This window comes from Dermacentor albipictus, chromosome 7, assembly GCF_038994185.2.
Source record: "Dermacentor albipictus isolate Rhodes 1998 colony chromosome 7, USDA_Dalb.pri_finalv2, whole genome shotgun sequence".
NCBI classification, from domain to species: domain Eukaryota; kingdom Metazoa; phylum Arthropoda; class Arachnida; order Ixodida; family Ixodidae; genus Dermacentor; species Dermacentor albipictus.
The window spans coordinates 65311122-65336070 of NC_091827.1; the positions used below are offsets into that span (position 1 = coordinate 65311122).

A 24949-nucleotide genomic window follows, 5' to 3' on the forward strand; every position below is an offset into this window, starting at 1 on the left:
TGGAAGTCACGTCATGTTTGACCAATAGGAGAGTCCGCTCAGATGACGCCATTTTCAGCCAATGGTAGGCGCCCGTGTCGCGGTGTCACACCTGGCGGCTCTCTGCGGTCTTGCCTCGCAGACTGGCAATGCACTTCTTCTAACGAGGAGAAGGGGAGGGCTGCTCATGCTCCATTGTCCGAGGCCCACCTGCTCCCGGTGCTACGGCCCCACAGCGGTGGCAAATGCCTTCTTCAAAGGCGAAGGGGGACGATTGAGCTCCATTGTCGCAGGGCCCCTTCTAATCCCGGCGGCACACGACCTGGGGGCCGCAAACTTGTTTGCACGTGTCTCCTCTGGAATGCGCTTTCCTGCTTCTGCATTCCTCAATTAGCTGTGCTGCAATCCGATGTGGTCTGGGGAACTCGAAGTAATCGCAGGAAACAGCTCCATATCTAACAAAAGGCGCTTGACTGTATTGGGTACAGTCAAATCTCGTTACTACAAACCCCACAATAACGAATTTCTCAAATTTACGAATATTTTAAATATCCCCACCAGATTGCCTATATTTTCAATGTAAAAATATTTCAGAACTGCAAATTTCAATACAGCTCATATTTCAGAATAACGCACATAGTTTATTTTCCATTTTATAACCGAGGAACGTCAGTATTACGAATTTGGCTAAGAGTAACAGCACCGCAACTCTCGCGTAAAACAAACTGCGAGTGCAGTAGCTATCATCATCACCAAGTTGCAGTAGCTATCATCACCACCATGTCGCATGCCAACTGCTTCACCACAAACTTCACCAAGACCTTCATCACAAAGGTTTGGCGATGTTCGCACGAGATCCAATAAAGAATGCAGCTAGCGACGGCGCCAAGAAGAAGGGAAAGCAGTTTTCGCTGCAGGACAAATTGGACGTATTACAGGAAATCGATGTAGGTAAAAAGCAAATAGACGTGTGCAGACAGCATGGCGTTGCCCCATCGACTGTCGCGACCATTGTGAAAGACCGAGACAAGATTAGCAAGCTTCACCAGGAATCACAACTCACTCCTATGAAAAAACGGTTGCAACTGGGAAACTTTCAAAATGTGGACCAAGCTGTTCTCACGTGGTTCAAAGATGCTAGACTGCAGAACGTTCCTGTGTCTGGCCCAACGCTCCAAGAAAAAGCCCACGAATTTGCCGATGCACTTGAAGTAACTGGGTTCGACGCCAGTGCGGGTTGGCTTTTTCGTTTCCGCCAAAGGAACAGAATAACTTGGCAGGTAGTCTCAGGCTAGGAAATGGCTGCTAACAGAGAAGGCGCGGATTCCTGGCGCAATGATTATTTCCTAGAGGTGGCTGCATCGTACTCTGAAGACTATATTTTCAACATGAATGAGACCACGCATTTTTAACAGCTCCTGCCAGACCAGACAGTGCGCTTCAAAGGGCAGCAGTGCAAAGGAAGGAAGAATTCGCATCTTCGCGTGACAGTCCTGCTCTGCTGCAATGCAACAGGCACAAAGAAAATTACACCGCTCGTCATCGGCAAGTACGCGAAGCTTCGCTGCATGAAAAATGTCATGTTACTGTACGACTACCGTGCCAACAAAAGAGCCTGGATGACCAGAAAGCTCTTTTCCGAGTGGTTCATTGAACTCGATGACCAAATGAGGAGGGACGACCGAAGAATTCTACTGGTTGTCGACAACTGCTCTGCTCACACTGTGAATGTTCACTTGACACACATTTGCTTGGAGTTTCTGCTGCCAAACAGCACGTCCTTGCTGCAACCCCCGACTAGGGCATTATAAAGAGTGTGAAAGCAGAATTTCCTAAGTGCCTTGTGCATAGGTTGATTATCAACCTCCACCTAAACCAGCCGACTGCAATCAATATTCGTCAGCCAGTGGAAATGCTCACAGGGGTTTGGTGGAACTTGAAGGCGCCCACGATTAGCAACTGCTGGCGAAAAGCAGGGCTTGTCAAAGTGCCTGTACAGGTTGAAGATGACCTAGAGGTGACCGACAACAACCCAGGAGATCTGTGAACTGCGGATGCAGAACTGCTGCCTACTGTCTTTTTCTTCGACTACGTGGAGAGCGACAGCGTAGCACTAACGGTGGTGGACCTGACAACCGAAGAGATCGTTAACTGCGTTCGTGACGTCTCCAGTGGCGATGATGACTCAAAGGAAGACGACTGTGGGTCACCGAACACAGAAGATGGGATAGTGTCAAACATTGATGTTTTAATTCACACAAACAAAGTCTGCACTTTCATCGCTCGGTGCAATGACGTACCCGATGAGGTATCGCGCAAAGTGGAAGATGTAGACGCATTCGTAATCGGTTGTGCGTGCTGTGTGCACAAGAAAATCACTGATTTCTTCAAATAAAACAGCTTTGAAGTGAGTGAAACATTCTTATTCGAAGGTATGCTTGTGTGCACATGCATCTACTGCCAAGGTACGTCATTTTCATTCCTAGGTTTGTCCACTGGCTTATAACCGCAAGTTTTTCATTACAATGATAATTCAAAACAACAAACAATTTTCAGCGGTCCCCCTTGATTCGTTATATTAAGATTTGACTGTATAATGAAGGTATATTCATGTCAGATCTGGCTTCCATTATAACGTGGATCAACCGTAATTGTAAATAAGGTGTCGACATGCAAGATGGCAACATCATTCTTGCCACAGTTCATTTCCTGCGCCCTCCAGACTTTCACAACTTGGCCACATTTTCAGCAGTGCTACTAGCAAGAGCACTGCCATCTTGGTTGTGGCAGGTTCGCTGTGTGGCAAAGCCAGCTTACGGAATTTTGCATGTCATCCCCTTTACAAGCTGCACAGTTTCCGACCTTTCCTAAGAATGGGCTCGGAGACTTTCATGCGGAATCGCAGTGCAAGACTGGACGTACCAGTTTCGTTGGTGATCTGTATCTTCCTGCTGTGCAACGGTGCCAATTGTCTGATAGATGGGCTGTGATGCATGCTGAGGCACCGGAGGTGGTGCCGGCTGTACCCTTGGCCCTGTTGAACCTGCACATGTTGATGAATGCAAAGGATCAAAAAAGCAGCAATCAACGTGACGAGAAGCAACCCAACTTGTCTGAGAGTGGCAAACTGCTTTTTCATTTGACTAATGGGTACACTGTTACATTTCTTAAAATCTAAAAATGATGCCTCAGCCACCGTATCTTCACTGTGATTTGACGCTGCTCAACCTACAAGAAACTCGGTGAATAAAAACTCCCCCTTTTTTTCTTTCTCGACGGAGTAGCAACAAGAGGCTTCACTTGAACGGCAGACACAGAAAGGCATTGTGAACAGTTGTCTGCTATTTGGTTGCACCCCACCAGAATACTTGCGTGCATCAATTACCCTGGGAGACATTTGAACACACTTGATTCAGAGAAGCACTAACATCGACATTTACTTGAATAAAATTCTTAGCTTTGATGTGCCAAAACCCCTGTTCAAGTATGAAGCAAAACGTGGTGGGGAAATTCTGACCACTGCGGGTTCCCTATGTGCAGCTCAATCTAAGTGCACAAGTGTTTTTGCATCTTTTCCCGTCGAAATGAGGCTGCCACGGCTGGGATCAAATTCATGACCTTGTGCTCAGCAGCCCAACGCCACTCAGGTACCACTGAGGTACCAAGGCAGGTAAGAGTATCGCACATATAATGCGAAGACGTGGGTTCATATGCTACCTGCAGAGAGAGAGAGAGAGAGAGAGAGAGAGAGTGAACTTTAATAAGCACCAGCAGTTTTGTCGGCTGGGCCTAGGCCTCCCACGATGGGACGTCGAGGTCTTGCCTCTTCGCCGCTTCGTAGGCCTGCTGGGTCTACAGCAAATTTTTTTTTTCATCCACAGGCATAGCTCTTTATTTAAAATTTATGCATTTCAATTAAATAAACAAGTGATTCCCCCTCTGTTTTCCCTGTTGTCACTGTAAGTTGGCGTTATGTGCTTGTGATTTACGAAAACCAGGTCCCTCGGATCCCTTTCTTCTCTTTCCTTACACAGCAGGTTGCCTCGTTTCCGGCAGCGTTGATGCCTTCAAGTAGCATATGAGGGCTCATTGGCCAATTGCTTTCGTCAAAGCGACGTGACGCTCACGTGACGCTTTGATCACGTGACGCTTCGAGGCAGGAAGGATCAGCTATACCTGCCACTAAGGCCGTAAATGGTGGTACTGGCTAACAGTTCCAGGGGTTAACTCTAGTACACATACATAAATACCCAAGAAAGTGGATGAGAAAACGGCAATGCGGTAGCTCATTGGCAAGAGCATCGTATGCGCTATGCGAGGATGTGGGTTTGTATCCCCCCTGCGGCCAGTTGTTCTTTTGTTCACTTTCATTTTTCATTTACTTAACATTTCAGCATTTTACTTAAACAGCCCATCAGCAGGCCACACAGCAAATTTTGGTTATATGCTTGAAGTTGTTACCTGCCCTTAAGAAGTGTTCTCCCGCAAGAATTTTTCAAATTAGCTCATTAATAGCAGAGATAGAAATGTTTAAAGTGCCGTGAACCCAGGACTTCAGGAGGCGAGCGTCACTGCCAACATAGACACTTTCTCTCCTAGCCCTGTCTAGCCTCCACAAGCGAAATTGCTGTCCTGCCTTCTCCGATAACAAAGCTGGAGGATCGTGCGACGAATACGTCTTGGGCCCCGCCTTTATTTAATTTGATGCCTCTCTCTCTCGTTTCTGGTGAGCGGCGCACTTCTGGTGACAGTCTTGTGTGCGAGTTGTTGCATTTGTCTTGTTTTGCGCAGCGGACCATTTTACAAGCTCTGCACGAGAACACCTGATTAGCCGGGTAAGTCAGTACCACAATCACAAGCAATGAGGAAGGCGCAAGAGGATGAAAGAGCATGATCGTGACACTGGAACATGGTATAAAATAACAGTTTTGTTTTCTGCACAATGTGGCAACAAGCAGGACAAAAACATGCAGGCATTCAGTTTAAAAAATTAAATTAAATTATGGGGTTTTACGTGCCAAAACCACTTTCTGATTATGAGGCACACCGTAGTGGGGGGCTCCGGAAATTTCGACCACCTGGGGTTCTTTAACGTGCACCTAAATCTAAGTACACGGGTGTTTTCGCATTTCGCCCCCATCGAAATGCGGCCGCCGTGGCTGGGATTAAATCCCGCGACCTCGTGCTCAGCAGCCTAACACCATAGCCACTGAGCAACCACGGCGGGTGGCATTCAGTTTGCATTTTTTTTTATTATTTCTCTAAACTTTAATTTGTCTACTGAGGCCGCAAATTAATTAACCGATGTTGCCTTGATGAATTCTTGAAGTCACGTGTCAGTATGAGTGACGCCACGCCCTGGCCATGTATGTAGGCGCACGGCACCCGTGAGGAAAAGGGCAAATGGCATTTGGTTTGAACTTTAAGCTCCTTCCACAGCGCGTAGGGATGTAATGCTTAGCAGACACGATCGTTAGTACAAACTGTATGCACTGCGCTTGTCAGCTCAAAATGGCCAGACCTGGTGAAGGGCCCTTTAAGTGAACAAGCAATTCCCTCTATGCTTTCCTTGTTATTGTCCTTGTCTGTTGGCTTCACACTGTTGAGGTTATGGCAGGTGTCCTCATTTAGTGTTGTTCTTGACATCTAAAAGGGTGGTAGGTGCCGAGGCAGCATACACGGCGCAGAATGCAACTAGCTAAATGTAACAATATAACTAAATAAATAAGTAGTGGCACTGCTGAGAATGATTTTGGCGTCTAATGACGAGAATCTTGTCCATTACCCACAATGAAAACAACACCAGGCACATACAGCTGTGTCAGTGACGTGCAACCTAGCTGACAAAAGAGCACCTCCCAATTTTAGTTACTGATGGTGTTTAAGCTATGCTGGGTCATGAGAGAAGTCATGGTCGAAGGCTTCGGCATAATCATGACCACCTGGGGTCCTTTAACAAGCACCTAGTCAAGTACACACATTTTTGTATTCTTCATCTTAATTGCAGTAGCATTTTATAGCCTACACCCAACCGCTTGCCTGAATCTGGCCAGCTAGCGGGCCTCGGAGCTGTGCCAACCAAAATTAAAAATGATTCTTGTCATTAGTTGGGCTTGAACCAAGAACCCCACACCACCATGCCTGTATGTAGCCACTACATTGGCACAGCAGTTCAGGTAGCTTGTCTGCTAAGCACTAATTCTGTGTGGTTGCCACCTGTTGGCTTCACAAAAACAGGCAGAGGTGACGCTATTTAGCAGCTTTGCACACATTCATGCTCTATACTGTAAGGTAATGGAAACCAGTCGCCTGCGTTATCTTTAGGATCAAATGAATACATATGTGCTGCATTCACTGGTATTAGTTTGCAGTAAGTATTCAGGTATATGCAGTAAGTGAACAACCAGTTTCGCTCTTAACTTGATCCTGGTTATAGTCGCATTCTTCCAACTCGAAGCATTGAAAGAAGGGCTATAATTAATTACAACCATTTAAACTTCTCGCGATCACAGGTTTTTCTTTGAATTATCACAAGTTAAGCAATTGTCGTCCAAAGTAGGCTTCCAAGCTATGAAATGAAGGCAAGTATGCATCCTTTGCTCCATTTGAAGTGATGAAACAATCACAGCAGTAATACAAAAAGATATACAACTAAAAGATACAAGATAACTAAAACTACAATACAAGTATAATACAGTACAATACAACTACAATACAAGATATACAAACACAACGCAGCTAGTTTGCATTGAGTCTCATGACAGCACATAACACAAGCAAGTTTTGACTAGTTATGCCTTAAGAAAATTGCACGATACGTTAGGAAAGCCAAAAAGTGTTAACTAAATGACTTGTTTAAACTGAGCAGCTACAACACAAGGCAAACCAGCGGAGCATCAATCAAAACCTTGATATTGGTTTGAATTAACCCCTTATTCACTAATGTTGCCTACCATCTGTTACTGCCTTGTTACAAGGCTTCTAGGAATTGTAATTTGATCAGGAACATATTTTAAAAGGAACATAGAAGAGGAGAGACATACAACCAGCTGTCATATATCTAAATGAAATAAAAGTCAAATGTATGTTTTCACTCGTATACTTGCAGGGTAGAAAGGGTTAACCACAGTATCAGGTTATCAGGATTTTAAGAATTCTTGCAAGTTGACTGCATTTCATCACTGTTATCTAGCACATAATCCTCAATCTATCGCTGGTGCTCCACCGAGAACGTTTCCACACATGATGCAGACTTCGGTGACAGACTCACTGTTTTGGTTGAGCAGGTCGATGGCCCGCAGCATGGCAACGGCAAAGTTGTCGGCGTCATCTTTACTGCTGAAGTTGAGGCCGTAGACTGTGCGGTTGTCGCGCCACTGGTGGAACGTGCCCGTCGCCTGGCTGTACTTGAGGCCCTTGAGGATGGCACAGTTTATCACCACCTGCAAGGAACACACACGCGTCGGGCCAAAAGGTGTCAGCGTAAGACCGACCACAGCAATTAGTTGTGCGACGCTAGTTTCGCAGCCAAAACCACCACGCGTCCCCAAGTTTCCAAATTTCTTCACTCCCATTACCCCGCAATTCTCTCAAACAGCACTTCTAATCTCTTCACATCCGATCGTATTATAACAGGACCTGCAGACCTCATCCACACTTCTTAGTCTTACATCTACTTGCTTTTGATCTCTAATAGACATTGCCGGCTTGCAGACTATTAATGTTTGAGGTCAATTCCACTATCTCTGCCCTGCATTGCTTGACACCGAACAGGGGTAATTGGAGATGTCTGAAAGAGACCTGTATCCTGCAGTAGACAAGACTGGTGATGAAGAATTATTTGATGATTTAATATGATGGAACTTAGAAGAAAAGGACAGAGAGCTCTTCTGAGCAACCTTGAGAGGGCATTGCATGGTTATCGCATAAGATTGCTTGCAGTGTTGTACATCTCATTTACACAATGAAGAGGAGAACACAGTGTTGTATTTTTCGTTCCTCTTGTGTCTGTGTTTTCTGTGCCCAACATTTCTAGAACCCTCACCAATTTGCTCAGACTTCTGATGTATGTTTCAATTGTGAAATGAAGAGACAATAGGTGTTCAATGTACTTGAACTGCAAAAGCGAATGCATTTGTGCTGATTGGTTCCCGACTTGAGTGGTAACAGCTCAAAATAACAGGATGTGAGAAAAGGACAGACAAAAGTTGCATTCTCTCATGCTGTTATTTGTACTGTTACCCCTCAAGATGTATTTGAATTTCCCAGAGAGAAACAAATTTTCTGATCACCGAAAGGTGTCAGTGGCAGTGATACAAGTGATGAAACTCCAAGACTGCTACAGGAAGAGTCAAAGATAGGACTTTTGTTCTTGCAAACCACTTGCACATATAAGTCCACTGCCGGCAGCCAGGAGTGCATAAAGAAAGTGTTTTGATGTCGAAATCCTTTAAATAGTGTTAATCTCTATAAAAACACTCCGATAACAAAGGTGTGTGCACAATTGTGGAAACAGCACCTGAAGGGGTTAGTGTAATAACACGTGCACTGAACAAATGTGGTGAACTAATGTAATGCAAGTTCTGATACATTGATTTTTGCTGAAGAAAGTTGCACTCGTAGTTCACATGCTTTGGATCTACTGCTTTTATTTTTTTGCTCATACTAACACATTCAAATACAGTTCTATTGCTCATCCAGTAGAGTACTGCAAATTACTGCCTAGCACTGTTCATTCCTTGTCGTTAAATGAGTTTTTAGTCACCACAGGAGAGTGCTTCTCGAACGTGTTATCTGCTTCACCAGAATTACTTTTTCGTTGGCTTGTGTTCACATGCCTATGTTAATTGCTTAAATTATTTGTTTGTGTTTTGCCTTGCTGCTTGCTAATTTAGTATTCTCTACTTGCACTTGAATGATTACAGTGGCACATTGTAACGTTTCTGCAACATTCCTGCAGTGAAAGGCAGGTATTCCTCACCTCATGGTCGTGCAGCTTCCGGCCAACGATGCGGAAGGTGCCATTGACCGTGTGTTGGTAGATGTGCACCTTGGAGAGGCCGCTTGACGAGCCGCTGGGCACCCACTTCTTGTTGTGGTCATCGTAGACCAGCACAGCCGCCCGGGCCGACGCCACAGACTGCTCACTGCATGTGCAAAGAACAAGAGGGGGACAAAAGCATTGTCAGCTAAAGCTCTAGAAAATAAAGAGAAGACCTATGTGGCTGCACCCAAGCTGTAGCAGCTCAGTAAGTTCACCTTCAATTTTACTGGCATTAGCGAATTATTGGTGCTATTCACCTCGAAGAGAAAGTTGGTGCGGTGTAATGTAAACGCTCCCTCACGCACCCATTACACAGTTCCTCTGGCGGCGTCCAATGATGACAGTTGAAAGACGCAAAATAAAAGTGCATGTTCAACTGACTTTTTTCTAAAATCCTGAGTAGTGCCAGTCTCTGCTTCTGATAGCCATAAGAAATGCATGATTCAGCATAGTACCACTAAGCTTTGTGCAAGCTTGTGATGCTTCAAACTCAAAATGCAGCTGTCGCAAAGGAGAAAAGAAGATGACTACTTAGAAGCAGACAGACAAACATGACAACAATACCCAAAAATACAAGAAGTTGCCAATCTAGGTGACAGATGTCAAAAGTATCTAGCTAGCCAAGCTGCAACTAGCAGACAGACAAACATGACAACAATACCCAAAAATACAAGAAGTTGCCAATCTAGGTGACAGATGTCAAAAGTATCTAGCTAGCCAAGCTGCAACTGGCAGACAGACGAACATGACAATACCCAAAAATATAAGAGGTTGCCAATCTAGGTGACAGATGTCAAAAGTATCTAGCTAGCCAAGCTGCAACTAAATAAAAACCAGGTGCATGGACACTATGTGAGCCACTCACGGTAGGGATATGACACTTTTGACAAGCGACTCGGAAATATAGTTATTGTAAACAAAGACAGCTATAGGCACAGAGATACTTGATAAAAGGGAGAGAATGTTATTCTTGTTGGACAGAATGCAGATTATTATACTTAGTGTAAATCCTGTAGTAGTACATCGCTATACAATACAGATGCTTGATGCGACAAGCTATGGGGACAAAGATACTTAGTGAAGGTGAGCAAATACAATTCTTATAGGGAAGAACGTGGATGATTAGGGAAAATATAAAGCTAGAGCAAATCCTATAGTACTATATCAATACACAATACCATTGCCAAATGTAACAAGCAGTACTGATATTGAAAATCTCAGCCACAGAGGCATCAAGGTGTAATCACAGGTCTTTTGTGGACAATGCTATCATCTGTCATTCGCAAGCTTTGGCAGACAAATATGAGAGCTTATTCCGTGACACACTGACTGGTAAATACGTAAATATATAGTGCTGAGTGCAAAGTGACCGAATTGATGAAGCCATTCACGTACTACTGCCATAATAGGGCAACTCACTTCTGACTTGTCTTACTGTCATGATATATTAGACTTTGGTTATCACATCTGTTTTGACACAGCTACAGTTTCGTACAAACATTACTTCTGTTTGTGTTTCTCTCTTTGCATTCTTTATACACTGGCTTGCACAGATGACAGCCATTTCGAGAGTACCGCAAGCACAGAAAAGACGTGAGAAAATTATTTCTCAGAGCCCACACAATGAAACAGATGACACAGCTTATATGACTTTTTTGTATGGTTGTGAGTAGAAGGGAAATAGGCTACTACATCATAATGCAAGAATGCTGTTGGCACAGAACTTGAGGTAACCAATTTTAGCTTTCTAGCAGAAGACATTGTTGCATGATCTAAACCACCACAACAGCACTACTTTCTTCTGTCTGTTCCCACTAAGTGCACGAACAATATTACAGGAACAAAACAACTCTTGTTCTTTGGTGCCACTGAAAAACTGAAGAGACTTCGAGCTCCTTCACATCTCACCAGGGCTCAACGAGAATTACGTCATTCTTGGAACCCTGAAAGTTCTTCCGCATCTCCTGGACCCGAGAGGTCATCCTTTCAGTCCAGCTGACACCAGACGAAGACAGCGGGCGAGTCCAGGGAGAAAAAAAGAAACCCCGTCTTCTCACGAAGTGGACGGCAGTTAAGATATCCTTGGTGGTGGTCGTGTCCACCCGCGCACCACGATATGTACCAGCCTCACAGCACCACAAACACAGGGGGTGGTCGCCCACAAGCCTCCGGGCACTGTGTATAGTAGCCGACACAACGAAACGGCACCAGCGGATCTTTCACCGATGTGACACTTCTCAACTGACAACCACGACGACGACGCCGCCTCCGAGGGCAAACCCGGCCCTTCCCCCTCTCCCCTTCTCAGACGTGCTAATTAGCCAATTAGAAAGCGCCACTGAGCGCTGTAGACGCGCTCCGTCACGGAAGACCAGGGCCGGGGCCTTGAGCCAAGGGCAGTGGGGTTGGAGAATGCGAGATCGGCTCCCTTCGACACGGCGCCAAACGGCCAGCGACAACGGGACTGCGAGAGGCGGTGTTTGTGCGCGCTACGTGGAAGTGGCACAATCCTGCCGAGTCAGCGCACTTCGCAGGGCTAAGCCGAACGTCGGCAAGAGGAGGGGGGGGGGTTAGTGCAACTAAGCGAAACAAAGTAACGCGCGCTCGCATATATATATATATACATCAACGACGCCACTGGCCTCGCGGCGTTATTCCTCGGGGTTCCCGTTGCCTGCAGCCCGCGATGCTACGTACGCACAACAAAACACGCAAATACGGTTGCGGAGCGTCGCTGAAGGTGCCTCGTTTCGACGACGTGGGCGGACTATACTTCACGTGATCGTGATGTGTCTCTACCCTTTGGGACGGGTGAACAGCTACACAGCCCCCGAGCGGATGCAAGTCATACAAATAAATTAGCACATAAAACATTAAAGTTAGTCACAGCCCTCGTGGTGTCTGTAAGGGAATCAAAGGGACTCCATCCCCTGGCTGTCTGTAAGCACTGAAGCAGACAACTGCGAGAAGTAGTCGTGCATCCCCCCCGCCCCCCCATTCACTGCTGACCGCTATTCAGGTGTCAGCAGACTTCGATAGACGGTTAATATGCGGTCAGTAGTAATTTTTCTCCCTTCGTTTTCTTTCATTTATCTATTTACACAAATAAACCACCACCTGCTATTACTAACACCACAACAAAATTCCGCGACAAAAAAAAAAAGATTTTATAACTGAGCAGACGTAAGCGAAGCAAATACTGCTCTCGGTGTGCGGACGCGCCCTGTCCCCAAAAGACTCGACAAAAAAAAATCTAAGCCACCGCGTCTCACACCGTCGTCTGCTTTTGTTCGCGACGCAGACGACAAGGTGAACAGATTCGTGGCGCATCGGATTAGGCTTCGTTCGCCCGACTGGGACGCCCCCTTTAAGCTCCAGGGCGCAGGTGCGGTGCGCGTCCCACGAGTGTTTAGACACGAGCTTGAAACTCGACCAACTGAGAAACTAACGTAGCCATGGAGTATATTATAGTTTGGCATACAGGAACGCTGCAGAAGCGTAAAGGCAGCCACATACGCAGCAGCGTAGTGTTCCTGTGTTCAGCGCTGCGTATTGCGACATCTATTGTGATACTGTGCTCCTCTATGCTGCGCCATACAATACTTGTGAAGTTATTTTGAATTTTTTTCTTTGTGTTTTTTTGGTGCCGAAGAAGGCGCAGTGACGCAGACGCGCGCAAGAAAGATGTCGACAACCGCGCTGCGGTTCCTACTAGCCTTTCCCGGATTTGGTGAGATACCTTCTCAGTATGGCAAGGCCGGGAAGATTAGTAAGTGGATAGTGAGGCAAAAACCTAAAAAAAAAATCCTGGCACTGCAACTTGACCGCACAGAAGCGCAGCTGGTCATGTGGCAAGGCATTTCGTCCGCCAGAAAGCACGAACGTGCAGCACTTGTCCAATATGACTACGCCGCCAGACTGCTGCATCATCCGCCAACAGACTACATAAAAAGCTTTGTAGGGTTGCCCATGCGGCCACGGCAAAGTATTACGCCCCTATTACACAACTGCAGGATACTGCGGTGATCAGCTGCAGTCCGACCAAGCTAAGGTATTGTCGAACGACCGTTTGCGTGACACCGTGGTATTAATTATTACATGCCGCAGTCGAGGAAGGTTAAATTAACACGCGGAAAATTAAGCAAGTATTTTGGTTATGTACGCGGGTATAGTGCATCTTCGTGTCACTATTTTTTTCTAGCGAGAAACGTTGTACTGAAACGCTTCAACACTCGCAAAATGATTACACGGTGCAGCGATTTTTGTGGGCCGTTGGACGACAGTTCTTGCACGAACAATTGCACGAAGACACTTCCTTGTTCGGAGCAAAGTATTTCGCAGCAATCACCGAGCTTACGACTAAGGCCAAAACGACGCCCCTTCGAAACAAAGCTAATTTCACGGCGAGAGATAAATCTCCGTCGACGAGTGTTGGCGAGCAAGTACTCACCAATAAGTGCAAGAACGGATAAACCTTAAAAATAAATAAATGAGGCAGAAAGAAGAAACGATCTGCGCAACAAGCAAGTGCCGTCAAGCTCTCAACTATAACACTTCAACGAAAGAAATAACAGCGTGATCTAAATATAAGCAAGCAGAAGTTAAATCGGCGGGCTCCAGAAAGCCTGGCGGAAAGCCGCCGACGACGATCGAGTGTTTTCGGAAAGACGACACCCCTCGAGCGAACGGAGAGAAAGAAACAGAAGGCATAGTAGCAGAAGGCATAGTAGCAGAAGGCATAGTAACAGAAGGCATATCATACCGTCTGGACGTCATCCGGCCGCTTATAGCAGCAACCCGCTGAAAATGACGTCGGGCAAAAAAAACTTCGCAGGCGACCACGAAGGAGCGCACGCGCACAGTGACGTCACAAAAAACAACGACCACGCGCGCAAGCCACAGCGGCGTGACGTCACAACGGACACCGCGGGACGCCGCGCCAGCGGCGAGTAACGGTTCACGGGCAGATTCCAATTTAAAAGGACGCACCGAGGACAAACAAAGGCGGCCAATCACAAGCGCTCCCGCACCGCAGGGCGCCGTGACGTCAGCAAAAGCAACAGCACCAGTACAGGAGCGGCGGGAACGGAATCATCGAGGTTATAAAAGCGTTCCTTAGAAAAAGTTATATGCGGAAACGTCCTGCAAGGCATTCGACCAGAGGTTCTTATGTAAAAAAAAAAAGAAAGCTGTTGTGTTCATCGCGAAATAAGATATATAAAAAAGAACCAAGAACAACGCATTCAGCAGTCGCGAAGCTTTGAAAAGCAGAAGTGAGGAGGTCGGTATGCGCCAGAAAGCAGTGAAGACAACGATTAAAGACGTCAGATGCGAAGGTAACCCACTGCCCGGAAGCAACAGGTTTCTTAATTGCGAATCTTGGCGTTCCATTACATTGTGCCGAGTCATTTACCAGGTTGCGAATGTGTTTGCCCCAACATGGTTTTTGTCCTCGGGCACACAACTCGAGCCTCAAATAGTACTGCGCTTTCTGTGATGTTAATCTTCCCTCATCGTAAAGATGTTTTACCCTCTCTCTCCCTCATCGTTTCTTTATTCGTCCATTAACATCTATTTTCTGTTGTGTTCATTCCCTGCTGCCCATACAGTTACTCATTTCTTATTGTTATCAAGTTTATGCCCCTTACATTTTGTATTACTGTATTACTCTATATATTATATGTTCCTGAATAATTCGGATATGCCATAAACCTTACTGTGCTGCTATGTCTACTCCTATGTTGCACTGCCACCACTGAACTTTGTTCTCTCAAATGTTGATCCTTTTTGTTTGTTTACTAATAATTCGCGGCCTTTGTTCTTTCTGGCTTCCTTTGTAAATATTTTATCGGTGCTTGTATCTGCACGCCCACCCTGCGAAAATCCATCCCTGGGACTGCAGTATCCCTAAATTAAAAAAAAATTATTGACGCGTTCGTAAATCTCCTTGGACGTTCTCGATTCCATGCTTTGTATATCCAAATTAACAGTCTCCGTTTCTATCACTTTCTTTTTGATTGCCGCATCTAGGGCACGCCCAAGCGCAGGCGCCAGGTAGCGCCAGCGCGCCACCTGCAGGCGTCGCCGCATACCGGAACAGGGAAGGGAAAAAAACCCCGGGGATTTCCCCATTTCCCCCGCGCTTTCCCCGTTGCTCCCCAGCAGTTCCCGCGCTAAAAATGACACCTTCACCCACTTCCGCCGCTCCACAGCGGCCCCGAAGGGGCCTCGCGTGCTGCCGGGCTATCAACGGCTCTCTGGCCGCGAAACCCGCAAACCTTAACCTTGTCGCCGCCTCGAAGGTAGGATACGAGAGGGGGAAGGCGTATACGAGCATGCGGTATGCGAGAGACGGCGCGTGCAGTGACGTGCGTGTCACGAGACGTGCACGTACGTGCTTGGAAGTTAGCGAGGGGGGAGGAGGGATGGGGGAAGAGGGTACGAGAGCGCGCATATAATCGATAGCCTTCATTAGGAAGGCGAGGCGGGCGACACGCTCGCCAGGGCGTGTCGATCGCCGCGCGCTCCCTTCTCTGTCCATATATCGCCTCTCATTAGCGGCGCGGCTGCCTTAGCTCGCATACACAGAAGGGTTCGGTGTCGCGGATCGCCGAGCGCTCGAGCGGTGCGTATACACGGACCGCCGGTGTCTATAGCACAGACACACGCACGGATACACACATGACTCACACGGGGTTGAGGCCGATATGCGTATACATGCCACGTAAACATCGGGCGCGCGTGCGCGCGCCATCGGTTAGTACGAAGCACTGGCTACACGTCGCATACTTGGGATCGGAGTCGCAGGGAGGTCGCGAGCCTTTGGCGGGTAGGATTCCGTTCGAGCGACGGGCGCAGTGTGCGTGTCAGCCATCATCCTAGCGGAGCCATGCCAAATGAACAGAGCGCCGCACGCATTCACGGAATGACGTCACGAAGTCGGTATATAGCATCCCCCCCCCCCAAAAGAAAAAAGAAGCGGAGCTCGAGGAGGTGATTTGGTGAGACATGCTAAGCCGTATGACGCATCACCGTTGCTCGCACCGCGTAAGCGTCCGCGAGCAATGGTTCATGCAATTACGGTGAGTGAACCGGAAATTGCTGCTGGCAACGCAAAGACGCGAGCACGGCGAGGTGGCGGGTGCGGTTCCCGACCGCAGTGGCACAGGGGGGGATGCAAGGGCGCACGGACCTAGCTGTGTGTCGAGATGTCAGTTGCAGGTTGGAAGGAACCACAGGGGGTGAAAAAGTCAGCGGGAAGGTTTCCGCTATAAAGGGCCGCTCTCTGCCGGGCCTGCCAATTTAATGCAGTCGTTAGTTGAGAACTAGCAAACGCAACGATTCAAAGCCTATGTCACCGACCACTGCCAGCACAGCGGCTACTCGCGCGCGCTTCGTCATGTTCAAGTGGTCGAGCGAGCCTTGCCCGACGAGCGCCCCGCCGGGCGCCAGCACATCGCCGAAAGGTCATGAAAGGCGCCGAGACGCGAAATAAACTGCGCTGCGTAGTGAAAGCAGCAAGCAGTCGCGAATGAAAGGAAAATGCGCCTCAGACGAACATATTTTTGAAATTTTAGCGTTAAGGACCCCGCGTAGCAGAAAATCTGGCATAGATCCGTCGTTTCGGCAAAATTCGTTTCGAACCACGCATACCCCACCACGAAGGCCCTCCATGTAGCGCAAGGAAGCTACTGAAATAAGTGAATTTCTCAAGGTAAAATACGCCAGAAAAATAGTAACGTACGGCTTACACACAACCTATACAGACATGATAGCGTCGGACTGCAATTCGAATATACGAGAAAACGATTCTGTTAAGCGGAAACTAAAAAAAAGAAAAGAAACACACACACCCCTGGGTCTGGTAATCGAGAACAAAGGCACAAATAGGGAAACCGTAAAGAAATTAGACACAAAGGTAACAAACACCATGAGATTAATCAAACGAATTACTAACAAGCACCAAGGTATGAAGGAAGAAAGTATCATACGGCTTATACAATCATTCGTAATCAGTCAGATCACATACATAGCAGCATTCCACAATTGGTTTGCAGCTGAAAAGCGTAAAATTAACAACATGATAAAAAAAGCATACAAACTAGCTCTAGGGATTCCCATCAGTACGAGCACGGATCTCTTGCTAAAGTCAGGACTCCACAACACACTGGACGAACTCATAGAAGCACAACAAACATCTCAAGCAGAGAGACTAACCAAAACCAAAACGGGACGGCATATACTAAGCAAACTAGGAATGAATTATCACAATCTATACGGGGAAAAGAGGACGATAACGAGAGAAATTCGTGACAAACTCCTAGTACCAAATATACCCAAGAACATGCATCCAGGTTACAACGACGGCAGACGCAAGAGTAGAGCAGAGAAAATTATCCGAAGCTTTGGGTCAGACGACAGAGCAATCTTCGTAGACGCGGCTGAATACCCAGACAGAAATAGCTATGTAGCAGTAATCGTAGATCACACCCAAAAACCCCTTACAAGTGTATCAGTTAATACCAAACATTCCGAGACCGCAGAGGAGGTAGCCATTGCACTAGCATTGGTCTCCACGAATGCTCAATACATCATAAGCGATTCTCAAGCGGCCATTAGAAATTATGCAAAAGGTAGGATCTCTCCTGAGGCATGGCACATCATCAGAGTCAATGAAGCGAAGTTCTCCGATGCAGAGAAGAACGGCAGGCAATTGCTCTGGTTCCCAGCGCATACGACTCCAGACATTCCCGCAGTCAACCTCAACGAGGTAGCACACCGCGAAGCTCGAGGTCTTACTCGCCGAGCTGAGCAAAGAGTGACTTCCATCGGTCAGGAGAACGCGGAGGAGGAAATTTGGAGAGAAAAAGATATATTAACAAGATTTAGTGATATTACCAAATTCTATCAAAATCGGAGGCGAGTATTACCACCGCCTCACACTAAACTGAACAGAGCTGAGTCCGTTACTTGGAGGCGACTACAAACAGAAACTTATACGAGTCCCGTGCAGCTAAAAACTTTCTACCCCGATATATACGAGAGCGATATGTGCAAGCTATGCAAGTCTGTTAGAGCCACCCTTCAACACATGTTGTGGGGATGTGAAATATACCAAAATAAAATGGCAGCCTCCCCAGACAATCTACGGGCGCGGTGGTCGGCCGTGCTGCTCAGCTCAGAACTCCAAGACCAACTTTGGGCCGTCCAGCGAGCCAAGGAAGCCGCACGGGAGCAGCAGCTCCCAGTGGCCATCTAGGCGGCCCCAGGCCCGGGCCTCCCAATCGCCGGATTCCAAATAAAGTTATCACATCACATCATCACATCATCACCCCTCTTTCAGCGTTTCTACCATTCATAGAGCGGCCATGGCCTCTGCCGGCGCGCAAACCTCAAAGGCCATAAAGGGGCGCGCCCGGTTTGTTCCTTGCAACACTTCCAGATGGCGCTCGCCTCCACCGCGTCGCGGCCGACGCAAGAGGCCGAGTATCTAGCAGAAAGGAGCTCGCGTTCATGCATAGAGTTCGCCGCCAGCGTTTCCCGGTGAACGTTAGGTTACGTAAGCTGCAGCTGCCGAGAAGAGTGAGAAGCAATCAGGGATCTTTGAATGCTATCGCGTTCCTCTCTTAAAAGGCGAAACTTGAGCATCCTGCAATTTTTTTGGGCGCAGAATGCGGAGTCAACGACCATTCTGTAGAGGTCGCAACTTAGATGCTGGTGATGATGATTTATTGGCACCCCCTTTGAATGAGGGCGGTCATAAAAAGCCTCCCAGCGTGCTTGAGCTAATCAGCCGTATAAACGTTGTCTAGCATTTTACCTACATCTTCTTAGCCTTTAATATCTTCCTTAAAACATCTACATCTACCTTGTTCACCTACGCCCCCCTCTAAAGGATACAGTCCTATATCTACCTCCTCCCTGCTTTTTTTTTTTTCACCAGTACTCTAAACGCATCTCGCTTATCTCGACTGCACACTGGTCAATGCTGACATTCGCTTTAAATCCCGGCACAATTCTGGAAAGTGGACGTTGCCTATGCGGATCACGCGGGGTGAACACTTTCGGGTTCCTATAAGAATGCGCCGAGTTGTCCCCAGAATTTTGCTGCAGCCGACACATGCCTCATCCTGTTGCGAACATCTGATTCAGTACTAGAGCTGCTGTATATGGCTCCCTCAAGAAAGGGAGCCATCAACTCTACGTTGAACTAGACTCCTAAGCAAAATTACACCCTTTGCGTCGCATCTTGCCACAAAACAATAATCGTCATCTGTCTTGCCGGCATTTCCTTTCCTTAACGCTACGAACCCGGTACTCCCAAGCCACGAACGGCATGCGCGTTATCACCATGAGAAAGCATTCTCGACAGCAAAGTGGCGAGCGCAGCGTTTTAAAGAAAGGAAAGAGAAAGACAGATGACGATTATTGTTGTGCGGCAAACATAAACCCCAAAGGGCGTACAAATTTGCTTAAGAGTGTAGTTAGTGGCGCCTCTACCTTATGCCAGCCGGTGCGAATAAAGTTGTAGCAGCGTACTATAACGTGTGGTCTCCTCGCCTCTCTCGGCTGTCCTTGAGGGGGCACATAGCCCCGACAGCCCTGCTAGCTTAAAACAACTTCATTCGGTAGGCCGATTTAACTCCCCATTAGTGCACACGGTTGCCAATGAAAGCCTAACAGGCGTTACACGTACTCCTTTCCCGGCGTAAAAACGCGCCACGTTAACACCCTCTCGAAAGAGGGAGTCTAATTTACACCCGCTGTGGTTACGGCTGAGCGTGCGCCACCAATAGGCGGCCACTTACTAGCTGGAGATGAGCGACTTGACCCTTCCCTGGAGGAAGGCGTCGAATGACGACGGCATGTCCTCCCTCCCGGTTCAGACCGCGTCGGAGTCGCAACACGCCTTGTCTCGGACGCCGAAGGTGACGGCGCTCGGACGGTACGGGCCGAGTATCACGACACGCACCGGAACAGCCAGGACAATTTTCTTTTTGTCGCAGTTTCGCAGAGTCAAGATGCGCCAAACGGCAGCCGTCTTGCCGGCCGATTCGTGGTCTCACTCAGCAGCGGGACGCCATGCTTTTGGGGGCCCGCTAGGTGTTCCGGCGTTCGGGGAATTTTTCGGACACCGGGAAACGATTCACTCCCGGCGAAAGGGAGTCACGGGCGCGGCGCGACCGCCGCAGACTCCCCCGAATTTTGGCGACGACGCCATCTTGAAAAATCGGATGCCGCGGGGACGCCACCGCCGGTGGCGCCGCCATGCGGACGCGGTTGACGCGTGTCCTGGCGGCGTCGACTGGAAGCTAAACGACGAAGACGTTTCCTAAGTGCCTCGCATGACCCCACGATTATTTATTTCCCCTTCTCAATACAATGCGATAATGAAAACGATAATTGTGAAGTGGCTCAAAATTTGTGGGATCCACTTTTCCACACCTCTTTTTTTCCAAGATTTTATTATTATTATTATTTTGTTATAGGGCTCACTACTTGGTACAAATTCTTTCGACTTATGATGTTATTCCGTCGTGTTTTCTTCTATCCTTCTCGTTTTCTCAAAATCAGCTCGTTCCTGCTCCGCACCCAAAGTGGGTTCGCGCCACTGTGGAGCCCCACTATTGTAGAGATCGGCGATTCGCAACATTTTCGAGGACATCACCATTAAATGCCTTCGGTCACAGGGTTGCCGCATTTTCCAGACGCCGTTTCCTGCGAGACGCGAAGAGACTGCTGGGATAACTTGTTCTCGGTATTGCCGCTTCTCGATGTTTATTTAAAATTTCCGTTACGCTTCTTTGCATATTTCGCCCATAAATTTCGTGGATATCGATGTATACAAAGAATACCGACGCGGAGGTTCACCATTATTTAGAGTGCCTACCCGAATTACACCTTGGAATGTGATAAGCGGGAGGCCTTGTAGCGCCGCGGCATGGGCGCAGCCATGTTTGATCACGTGGGTGCGCTGCCATGAGTCAAGGCCTTGTGCTTGGAAAGGCCGGTCACAGGTAGGAAAGAAGCGCCCGTAAATGCGACGACAGTCGGGTGGACGATACGCGAAACCGAAAAAAAAAAAGCACCGCCTCCCCTTTTTTTACAACGACGCGTACGAATCTTAGAAGTCCATTGTTCACACGAAGCCCGTCCGCTTGCAAGTAGCTGCCGCAAACGATACTGATCCCCTACGGTAACCTCTCTCCAACCACGGCGCAGCTTGCCACTTCAACGAGACATAACCAGCCCACTTACACGGCTGCAGTAACGAACCGAAACTGCCCAGCAGACACGCTTTGACAGCCGTGTTCCAATACCGCCATTACGGTCCGTCTTTGCCGCCTAAACAAAAGGCATTACATATCCCCTGCCTCTTCCTCACCCTCCCACCGCCAAGACAATCTGTTGCCGCTGGTCGCCGACACAAAAGGCGGCAAGGGAAAGGGTGGGAAGATCACGAGAGGAGGAAAGGTGGGGGAGGGGAGTGGTCAAGGTACGGAGCCCCCGCTCGCGCTAGAACGGTCAACCGAGCAGATGAGAGGTGGGGTTGCAGCGGTCACGGAGCCGGCAGAGAAAGCAGCAACGCCGGCGCACGATTTTCTGGCGGAACGGAGAAAGAAAAAAAGAAGAGAGAGAGAAAACGAAACGAAAACGTCGCGCTCGCCCTTGACACAGCGGCGAGCGCCGCCGGCTGCCACGCATGACCACCGCAGGTGGGTTGGAAAGAAAGAAAAAAAAACGGCGCGGAGAAAGAGTAGGAGGCTTCCAGTGAGGGAAGGTTTTACTATCCCCCTCCCCCTCGACGGCCGTGGCAGATGGCTGACCAGCAGGGCGACAGCAGCAGCAGGCGAGAAGCACCGAAACGAAAGAAAGAAGCAGTGCACAAACCCAGGCGGCGGGGGGCCGATCACTAGGGCCACGCCGAGCACGCGTCCTTCCCAACCTTCTCCTCCCGCAGCCGTTTCGGATACGCGAGCACGCGCATGCGGGCGCGTTCAGCGGCGCGACGAGGTGCGGGCGCATCGAGACGGTCGCGTTTCGTCGGAGCAGGGTCCTTTTCGACGACGACCGCCGCCAACCCTCTTCTCGCACGCTCCGGCGGCGGCCACAAGATGCGCCGCGGTCAAGTCGCGATGCCTCGCCGTCTGTCCCTCCTCCGCCTCTGGACATACGCTGCGTCCTGGCCCGATTCTGTGCAGTGCAGCGGACTGAGGGAACGGTTCAGACGACGGATGAAGGCTTACGCGTGGTGACCATGATCACCTTAAAGTCCTTGGCACGTACCCAACTCACGGGGATTGGCCAAGAGTCGGGCGAGTTTTTAACAAGTGTGTTGAGCGAATAAGTTTACACCCATAAAAGGGGCGTAAGTTATCGACAGATCACCTTAAAGTCCTTGCCACGTACCCACTCACGGGGGTTGGCCAAGAGTCGGGCAAGTTTTTAACAAGCGTGTTGAGCGAATAAGTTTACACCCATAAAAGGGCGTAAGTTATCGACAGATTTACACCTCCATTCATGTTTAAGGGTGTAAGGAAAAGTCTGCACCCAGAAAAAGGGTGTAAGTTATAGACAGATTTGCACGTTTATTAACGTTTAGGGGTGTAAGTTATGCTACGGTGTGCATTAGTAACTCACGCGCTTCTCGGCAACAGCAAAAATCAATTTGCTGGGACTTAACGTGACAAACTAGCAGACGGGCTATGCACTCTAAAAACAGTTTGCACCCTTTGGGGTGTATATTTGTCCCACAACAATAATCGTCATCTGCCTTGCGCATGCCGTTCGTGACTGGGAAGTACCGGGCTCGCAGCGTTAAAGAAAGAAACGCCGGCAAGACAGATGACGATTATTGTTGTGGGGCAAATATACACCCCAAAGGGTGCAACTGTTTTTAGAGTGTGGAGAGACGCCGTATAACTGAGGGCTTCGCAGAATTCTTCGATCACCTGGAGGTTAACATTTTAAAGGAGGCTAAAAGAAATGAAATTACTAGAGCTGCATTAGTAAATTACCCTCAGGTAATACTAAAGATACCACTCTTATCATAAGATAGCAGCCTCAGTAAGCCAGGAAAAAAGAATGCAAGAACGAAAGACATACCGGTGGCGACGCCACCTCGAAGTTCCTGCACCACCTCGCTGCGACGTTACGGATTTCGACGGCCGTTTACAGATTCACTACAACGGAGGAGCAAAAACACTTCAACATCTACTGCGCCACAGCGAGGCAAATAGGAGAAAGTACTTCGAGATCCGGGACGACACACGGACTCGTCACACGACATAAATAGGAGAAAGTACTTCGAGATCCGGGACGACACACCGACTCGACACACCGACCAGCTGGCGCTGAAGTCTTTTGGCGTGACTTTCTAGAAGGAAAGAAAAGTCTGGCTTTCATTTTTTTGTATGTTTGGCCATTCATTCGGCGGCATACGAATTGATGCCGTCCGGCTAAATCATCGAGAACACAGTTTTGAAGGAATGCACTCCATCGGTCGCAGTCTTTAGACTGCAAACACGGACTGACATGAGCGCCGCCACGTGATGGAGTATAGCGTTCGCAGCGTTCTTTTTATCTCCGGGATGAAGGGTTGAAGCGAAGGGTCATCGCATGCCGTTCATCCGTGCGGGCCCGTGTGTGTGTATTCCTCGCTTCAAATTTCGTAGAAGTCGCAGTTCGGCGCCACTATATTTCATAAATATGCGCTCTGAAATTAATGCACTGCTCTCGGTACTCCGAATGAATTCGAGAAAAACGATACTTCGAATTAAGCGGTTTTGTTCTAACGAGGCGACATGCAGACGCAGACAAAAAACAAACAAATAAAAAACGCGAGCGAAAAATAAATTAAGCGCAAATTTACACTGTCACACGGGATTTAAATAGCGTAGAAAAAAAAACGTACGATGAAAAAGGCCGGACACACAAATACCGGACCGACACTTTCTCGCGCTTTCCCTGCGCCATTTGCAATCTTAAATCGAAACAATTTAACTCGCCCAGTCGTCTATCTTATTTTGCTACCACCAATTTCATAGAGACGCTGCGTGCATATAGCGCGTCTCTCTATCAAGATTTACCGCAAAGCTGGCAACCTCTACACAGTATGCAGAGGCGAGGGTTTATATATATATATATATATATATATATATATATATATATATATATATATATATATATATATATATATATATACACACAAACATACACACACACACACACACACACACACACACTCACGGCTTCTTCGAGGAGCACCTGTTATCCAGGGGCCTTAACACATTTCACTGAAAGAAGACGGAGGACGTTTAAGCTTCGCTTTTAAGAGTGGAACGCGAAAGCATTCAGATACCTGACTGCTTCCCACGCTTCCAGGTAACTACAGCGTATGTAACCGTAATGCTTACCGGGAAACGCTGGCCGCGATGCGGCGGACGCCAGCGCCAGCTGGAGGTATTGCAAGGAACCGGACGCGCCTCTCCGTGGCCCCCGAGATACGCGCAAATGGCGGACGCCGTGGCCGGTCTATGAATTGTAGAAACGCTGGAAAAAGGGTTTCTTCGAGTTTCCGCGTATCAGAATTATGTTTTCTCGCATAGTCAAATTACAAGCCGACGCTATCATGCCTGCAAGTTGTGTGTAAGTCGTGCTTTACGATTTTTCTACGTATTTTAGCTTGACGAATTCAGTTAATTCAGTAGCTTCCTCGCGCCACATGGAAGGCCTCGGTATGGGTGGTTCGAAAATCTTATCGCATTAATACTTTACGTACGCCAAGACACTTACGAACCGAACGCGAGCCTCTACAGAGCTAGCTGCATGGCAGCGTTCCAGAACACGCAATCTCGGCTGACGAACCGCAACCTAAACTGTTTGGGAACCACGCCAATTCGCTGCCCCCCTCCCCCCCCCCCTCTT

At 48.1% G+C, this 24949-nt stretch overlaps 1 protein-coding gene across 9 annotated transcripts in view; it reads right to left on the reverse strand.

Moving 5' to 3' along the window:
* ena (ENAH actin regulator enabled) overlaps positions 1-24949 on the reverse strand; it is a 131070-nt gene that overhangs the window by 21028 nt on the left and 85093 nt on the right. For 6 of the 9 annotated variants that reach the window (XM_065455892.1, XM_065455885.2, XM_065455882.1 and 3 more), the window contains exons 2-4: positions 8960-9125; positions 7250-7421; positions 2902-3022 (exon numbers count right to left, since the gene is read on the reverse strand). In XM_065455892.1, the coding sequence (XP_065311964.1) occupies positions 2902-3022; positions 7250-7421; positions 8960-9125 (459 nt within the window). Of the gene's footprint in view, positions 1-2901; positions 3023-7249; positions 7422-8959; positions 9126-10930; positions 11263-13784; positions 13883-19830; positions 20276-24949 lie in introns of those variants that run through there. The other 3 variants (XM_065455888.2, XM_065455891.1, XM_065455886.1) reach the window with 3 other exon arrangements.